General features: G+C 39.2%; 1 protein-coding gene across 3 annotated transcripts; it reads left to right on the top strand.

The window, feature by feature from the left end:
* Window positions 1-1,376: 1,376 nt before the first annotated feature.
* LOC148098172 (trace amine-associated receptor 13c-like) lies at window positions 1,377-2,593 on the top strand. Of its 3 annotated transcripts, none has more exons than XM_087829559.1 (2): window positions 1,377-1,612; window positions 1,777-2,593. In XM_087829559.1, the coding sequence occupies exons 1-2, from the start codon at window positions 1,377-1,379 to the stop codon at window positions 2,591-2,593; spliced, it is 1,053 nt and encodes a 350-aa protein (XP_087685685.1). The 3 variants fall into 3 exon arrangements, with proteins under 3 accessions (XP_087685685.1, XP_087685686.1, XP_087685687.1); XM_087829560.1 differs by having other exon boundaries at window positions 1,377-1,546; XM_087829561.1 differs by having other exon boundaries at window positions 1,377-1,450.
* The last annotated feature ends 5,326 nt before the right edge of the window (window positions 2,594-7,919 follow it).

Raw genomic sequence — 7,919 nt, forward strand, 5'->3', positions numbered from 1 at the left:
TAAGTTTAAACCCTGATGCTGTGCAGCCCAGCACACAAGTGAAATTCGTTCTCTCATGGCCAGTGGTTCTCACCGTGATGGTTGATTCACCTTGCTTGTTAACAGTCCTTGTGAATGAAAGCTTCCTTTGCTCCTGTAATACTCCTCTTGCTCTTGCTAATCAAGTTTGTTTTTCGCGCTCCGGATGGACATGTGACCAGCATTGTACTCTTGTGTGTCTGATCACATGCCCTTCCACCAGGCAACGTAGTGCCGTACAACAGCGGAACAACCAAAACAAATCCTCTTACGATATCACAAAAATCATGGACGATCCTTAGAAAAGCCGCACCTGACTAAAAGCCGCAGGGTTCAAAGCTTGTGCAAAAAGTAGCGGCTTATAGCCCGAAACTTACGGAGTCTTGAGTTGAATATTTTTAATAGGCAAAAAATAGTTAAATAAGTAAATGACGAGTTAAATATTTGGATTTTTTTTCTGCGTATCCGAAAATTGATCCGATCCCTGATGAAAAAAAACGTGATCCGATCCGAGAGACTTTTGATCCGTTGCACCACTAATCTAGACTACATAGTATCCTGCCCCTCTGCTTTGCCTTGCCCCCAGATCAACCTCCAGAGACCTCTCCTCTTCTTAATAGGCTGAACTGCTGAACTGTTCCTGAATCCTGCGCTACCTATAAGCTTTCCACTTGAACTTTTTTTTCAGCCCTTGAGCCCCAGTTTATGTTTGAGTACACTGTATGAAGGTACATAAAATTGTAATGAATGAATTACAAATCTCACAGTTTTGCATCCCCCTTTCTTAAAAACATCTGGGAACCAGTTGCTGGATCATGGGAGAAGGATTTATTCTATCCTTGTCTGATAGCTGTCCATCAAAGTCCCAGAACATGACTATTGTATTTTTCATCATGCTCCAAATAATTTAAATTTGTGAACGGTCTGTACTGTAGTCAAGTCACTTCAGCACTTGGACAGTTCAACTACCAAGCTATGCTGCTGTAATGGATGCAGTATATGGTTTAGTAATGTCTCAATGAAATATACAAATCCTGTCCTGAAAAACATGCCATTTGGAAGAGAGCATATGTTGCTCTGAAACCTTAACATACCTGTCAGCACTAATGGTGTGTTTCCATATGTGCAAACTGCCAATTCCATGGGCACTAATGCTGGAGAACAAGAGCCCGTGTAAGATGGAGAACAGAGTTCACTGGACAGAAAATAATTAAAGTCACGCTGCTGTGTTACATCAGTGTCCATTGAGAACACATAAGAAAGGGGGAGGGGAGAAATGAAGGTCCAGAAACAGATCATTTCATCAGATTTGAAAGCTTAAACAGACTGTGTCTGCTGATACTCTTGTCCTCATCTAGATGATGGAGAACAAGGACAGTATATGGTTTCCAGAAGTCTTCAACTCTTCCTGCAGGAGACCAGCATTTCACTGGTCTGAAGCTGTGCCCCTGAATACCCTGCTGTGCTCCATCTCTGTAATCACCATAGCTCTGAACCTCCTTGTCATCATCTCAGTCTCCTACTTCAGGCAGATTCCATTTTGTATTAGATTTAATTTGGGAAGTTTTCGAAATATGATCGTGCAAAACCTGATGTATAGAAAACCACCACTACACCTTTCTCCAAAACAAGTTATTTTAATTGTTTAACAAAGTTTAATTTAACATAATGTTACGGCAAGTTGTGTGGCACTAACATAAAGTTTGTAATTTTAAGGGAAGATTTTTTTGGTAATGGTGCTTTTTTGACTTATTCCAGGCAGCTCCACACACCCACTAACATCCTCCTCCTCTCTTTGGCTGTGTCAGACTTTCTTGTGGGGCTCCTGTTGCTGCCTGGAGAAATCTTCCTAGGAATAGCCTGCTGGGCTTTCGGTAACCTTTTGTGTTCTCTCTTTAATTATGTGTCTTTCATCATTACCTCGGCTTCAGTGGGAAACATGGTTCTCATATCAGTTGACCGCTATGTGGCGATCTGTTATCCTCTGCATTATTCTACCAGAATTACTGTGACAAGAGTTAAACGTTCTGTTTGTTTGTGTTGGCTCTGTTGTGTTTTGTACAGTAGTGTCCTTTTAAAAGATGAGCTGATTCAACCAGGAAGGCATAATTCCTGCTATGGAGAATGTGTTTTTGTCATCAACTTTATTGCAGGAACTGTTGATCTTTTGTTAACCTTTATTGTTCCTATTTCTGTTATCGTAGTTCTGTATATGAGAGTATTTGCAGTGGCTGTGTCTCAGGCCCGTGCCATGCGCTCTCATGTTACAGCTGTCACACTGCAGCTTTCAGTGAATCTGACAACAAAGAAATCTGAGTTGAAAGCAGGAAGGACTCTTGGTGTTCTAATACTTGTGTTTCTCATGTGCTTCTGTCCATACTATTGCGTCTCTCTTGCAGGGGAAGACTCACTCAGTGAGTCATCCACATCAATTGTCCGTTATTTCTTCTATTTTAACTCCTGTTTGAACCCTCTGATCTATGCACTATTTTACCCCTGGTTTAGAAAAGCTATTAAACACATTGTCATGCTTCAGATATTTCACACTGGCTCCCATGAGGCCAACATACTATAGAGAGGACCTAAATGAGTGAATAAGTGAAATCTGCTGAACATATATTTTCATCCTTAACCTGTATAATGTTATGCAAGATGCCTGGAATCATTTTGTTGTTTTAGCTCCAAAACTGTCATAAAATCAGCTGTATGTTCTTTGGTCCCTTATTCAACATCTGGCATGTAGTTGTTTGGCATTACTGTACCAGGCACGTGCAGAGGGGGGGGGGGGCTAGAGGGGCTTGAGCACCCGCCCCTTTCCTGATGGGTGCCCAAAGTGCCCTTTTGTTGAGGCAACTTTTTAAAAACATTTTTTATTTTTTTTTTTTAATGTGTGTGTGCGTGCGGAGTCCTGTCTGTGCCCCTCAACAATAATATTTAACTATTAATCACAGTTTTGCTAAACAAAAGGATCTGGCTTGCATCAGTCACATGATCACATTTAACCAATGATCGCCCCTGACGGCAGAACGCGCTGGTTACGAGCCGGGAACGAGCTCACAAAGAGCACGCGCATTTTTTGCGGCCCGGAGCTGCAGGAGAAACACAAGTTAACTCAGAGACACAGACTGATGCGACAAAACCAGTAAGTAGGTGTACAGCGTACACTGTAGTGTATAGCACACAGGAGTATTAGCTTATTACGGACACGTTGGTCAGCTGTCTTGTTGCAACTGACGAACTGAAACAAACGAGCGTGCTGTGTTTGCGACAGCGCGACAAACATTACCTGTCCTTTTATTAACCGCACAAGTAGTGCTGGTCATAGCTGCTGGCTACCTGTGTAAGGCTGTCATGGGTCTGCAGCTCTGTCACCGTTTTAGGGAACATATTTAGTTTTAAAGTAAGTTTCCGGGCTTTTCCTGCCTTTCTGGTGGGATTATATTTCACTAAAAAACGATCTAATATGCATGTCCACATAATTATGCATTATTATAATTATAATATATTAAAAAACACACGCTGTATTTTAAAGAACATACATTAAGAAGCAGATTATATTAGATTTATATTTTAAATAAGACAAAATTTGGATTTTACAGCAGTAAAATTATTGTATCTCTACAGTTTAAAAATGTAATAAGCTTTGCCCCTGCACAGAGTGGATAGTGAAGGAATCATCATAAATACATTATTTCATATTTCTTACTTCCCCCTCCTCATTGCTTTATTATTGTAGCTCTAGTAATAAATAATAATGTAAGGATTCTGGATCAGCACCGTGATGCCCATAGTATATACAGTATTCTGAAGAAGGTCTAAAATGTCACTGTGTGTGCGTGCATGTGTGTGTTTTATTTAGATGGATTTAAAAAAAAAATATTACTCATGATATAACATTGTCCAGACATGGCTGGTAAGGACATGAGGAGGAAACAGTAGGAGCTGTGTGAGGCTACTAAAGGCAGGGCTATAACATTTTTCTGTCATCATTTTATTATAGATTAAGTGCAAGAGTTGTTAGGTGTGGATAATTAGATTATAGTTTATTGCAATAGCAAGTTGTGCCTTGTTCTCATATAGACAGCAAGTGGAGAGATATGTATGAAAAGATGGGATGGAAGGAAGAAGAGAAGCAAAGAGTGATTCACAGGCAGAGCCTAAATTATTTCTCACAGTTTTTTGTTGCCTTCCAAGCGCTGTCACCAGTCTTTGCATTTTGTTATTATCTCATGACACTTGTTTAATCAGCTACCATCTCTCCTGTGGACTTTTTAATGACTACAGTCTCAGATCAACACAGCCCTGCCCTTCCCATATTAGATTCTTGATGAATGTGTGTTGTTGTTATTCAGCCTGGTTCAATGTGCCCCTTTTTAACTTTGAGCACCCGCCCCTTTAAACCTCTCTGCACGGCCCTGTACTGTACACTACCAGTGTGTTATCAACGATTAAAAACAGAAGAACACAAAAAACAAAGTTGAAAATTTTACGTTTTTCCTGAATGAGGCACTCAGAATGTACATAAATATGTAAAAAAAAAAAATAATATCATTTTCAATTTGAACTCCAAGCTGTAAAATACTGAATAATATCAAGTATGTGACCTTTGGCCATGTGGTTTGTTATTGGAAATCTTTTTCTAAATAAGTCACTGTGTTTTTGGCCCCTTGAATAGCTCCGAATGAAGCTCCTCTCAAGCTATAGGCAAAAGCCTACATTGCACTGCTGGCACTTTTTGCTTGCTTTTATACAATATATTTTCCTGAGTCCATGTTACATCCCGGTCTAGGGGTACACAAGTGCAACATAAAGGCTAAAAAGGGTCCCCAAAGCCAGACCCAAATAGCCAATATACTGTTAAAGGTGAGGTTTATTGCCACCAATAACACCAAAACTGAAAGCATTAACTCCAGGGTTACCAAGGGTCAAAATAATAAACAAAAGAAGCTATTTCAAAAAAAAGTGCTACCTAAACCCTGCATGAAACAAAACTAAACAAAAGACAAGCACTAATGTTAGCGCCCTAATTTAACAAGCAAAAGAAAACAACAAATAGGAAGTTCACCCCCTTCTGCTTCAGTGCTTATTTACAAGTGGAACAGACTATTTACAACACTATATACAAAACCTAATTTCTCTCAGAAGACTAGTACTCCACTGCACTTTGCTGAATTAACCAACTGAATTCAACCTTTCTACTACTGTTATTATTCCCTATATAAAAGTATTTGTGGTTTTGTGGTTAGTGGTTTTGTGGTTAGTGGCTTTGGTTCATTGTAAAACAAAGATGGTAATGAAGGAGCTGGGCAACAAACGTTCTGTGACGTTCAGTCCTGTGACTTTATAGTGGAAGGTGTTAATTTACAGGATAATATTATTAATTGTGTCTATAGAGTTTCATTTTCCTGTTAAGGAAGGAGAAACGTTTACAATCAATTAGACAGAAAAAAAGACAGCCTACCATACTTTATCAAGTTTATCTGAACAGCAACAAAAATGTGGACCCATCTGACCAAAAGTACAGTACTTCCTCAGAAAACCTAAAATATTGTTGTCTGTTTTTTACAAATAGAAAACTAAAGTATTTGTCTTATGATTATGTTAATATATAGTTTTGTAATACTCTATGCAACTTCAACGCTCTAAGAGGCATTCCTAAACCAGCTGAGAGATGTAACCTCAAACATTTCCAGTGCCTTCTCCAGGGTCTCCTCCAAGTGTGTCATGCCCAAGCAATCTAAACTGGCTCCTTTCAATGTGAAAGACTGCACTGTAAAAACCATGCAAACTTGTTGCCTCAAAAAAATTGAGTAAAGTTGACTTAAGACGACTAAGTTTTTGCAACTTATTCACTTTGAGTACAGAGTATAAAACCTATTTAGTTTCCAGAACTCAAAAAAGCTATGCATAACTAAGTAAAGCTTACTTAAGATGACTGTTAGGATAACTTATTCATTGCAAGTATGCAGTATTAAGAATAACTTGATATTTCTGACTGTGCAATACTAATTGTTTACCCTACTGACAAACATTTCAAGTTCAACTAAATTAAAAACCAATTTGTGGTAACCTGAATACGATTAAAAAATAATTAACAACACTTTTTGTAATGATGTTAAAATCAGCCCAACTTTTATTTTCAAATGCAAAAAAGTATAATAGCCAACATACTGGACACTGTTCTGCTGAACAACAAACAATTATATTGCCATCTTTGTTATAATCTTACAATGAAACAAAGTCTCAGATTTAATTATTCTGAAACTAAGTTTAGGCTTTCCACAGCTTTTATTCTGTACTTACATTACTTATATAATCAAAATAAAATGTATTTATTGTTCAGTCACAAGTTCAGTCTCTAGTTTAAATAACACATTTTTTTTTTTTTCATTCCGGTCCCCAAACTTCCCCAAACTTTTTTGCGCCACGGACCGTGTATGCCCGACAATATTTTCACAGACCGGCCTTTAAGGTGTCGCGGATAAATACAACAAAATAAAACTAGTACCGGTACCGAAAAAAAGAAGATTTATTCATAACACACGGGAAAAGACCCAGGAAAACCGAGTTAACAATGAAAACGATAACAAAATAATGCTAAAAACCGATGAAAACCCTGAAAAACATACATTTCACACCCGAGCCTCAACTTTCGCGGCCCGGTACCAAACGACTCACGGACTGGTACCGGTCCGTAGCCTGGGGGTTGGGGACCGCTGCTTTAAACTAAGTTTGGGGGATGTGATCTTTCAAGAAATGCAGACATTACTGTAGTCATCAGCAGCAGCATAGTGCAGTCATATCTCAAGTCTAACAACAGAAGACAGGAAAAGATCAGTAAAGAAACAACTTCCACAAACCAAAGCACAAATGAGGGGATAAGAATATACAGTTCATATGTTATAAAGGTTTATATGAGCTGTCCAAAATACAGGGACCGCATCCTCCTGAGGCCACATTTGTAGGCCAATTATGTCATAGCGACCGACGAAGGCTGTCCAGATTCGAAGACTCCGGCCGAAGACTCAATTTTCAAGTACACAAGTCTATACTTGCGTTCTTGGTAAGTTTGGACTTTGTAAGTTCGGACGGGAGTCCGGACTTGCCTAGAATGCAGCATAATCATTCTCATCATTGTAACGGCAGTGTACTTGATGACATCACAGCTGCGGAGTTCTTAATTTAACTGTGATTAGTATATTATGAAGCTTAACTTTAATCTCAGCCAAACCGATTTCCTCACGAACAAATAACACACAGAAATAAATCAAGCTTTAAGATTTAGAAGTTATCTAAGTGACTTATATATCATGTTTAACCTGAGTAGCGAAAGACCGCAGGGGGTTTACAAACAATGCACCAGGAGTTTGCTTTTCTCGCAAGCTCTAGTGACCCTTGACCTCCCGGTCAGCTGTCGAGCTGGTGAGTAACGGCCGTCTCCGAAAACATCTGAGCATTTTGGAAATATGTGATGTCTTGATAAATCAAGCAGATATTTGAACTTTACACAGCTACATTCTTGCCTGAAAATATAAAGTTTATTTTGTGACCCAGAAAAAGTAATATTTAAAAGTTGTTTTTTTTTTAGCCCACCCTCTGATGGTCAAGCTCCTCACCCAATCTCTGAGAGAGAGGAAGCTTATTTCCAGCGCTTGTATCCGTGATCTCGGTCTTTCAGTCACTGTCCAAATCTCATGAGCATCAGTGAAGGTAGGGATGTAGATCAACCGGTAAACTGAGAGTTTCGCTTTTACTCTCAGCTCTCTTTTTACCACAATGGACTGGTACAGCATCCCCATCACTGCAGCTGCCGCACCAATCCTTCTGTCAATCTCCCGCTCCCTTCTGCCATCACTCGTGAACAAGACCCTGAGACACTTAAACTCCTCAACTTGGGACAG

The sequence above is a fragment of the Neolamprologus brichardi genome, chromosome 16, assembly GCF_056152115.1.
Source record: "Neolamprologus brichardi isolate AB-2024 chromosome 16, ASM5615211v1, whole genome shotgun sequence".
Classification (NCBI taxonomy): domain Eukaryota; kingdom Metazoa; phylum Chordata; class Actinopteri; order Cichliformes; family Cichlidae; genus Neolamprologus; species Neolamprologus brichardi.

Coding starts and splice junctions, on each gene's coding strand:
- LOC148098172 (XM_087829559.1), top strand. CDS start 1,377: ATGATGGAGAACAAGGACAGTATATGGTTTCCAGAAGTCTTCAACTCT. Junction 1,613..1,776: donor ATGATCGTGCAAAACCTGAT/GTATAGAAAACC, acceptor GACTTATTCCAG/GCAGCTCCACACACCCACTA.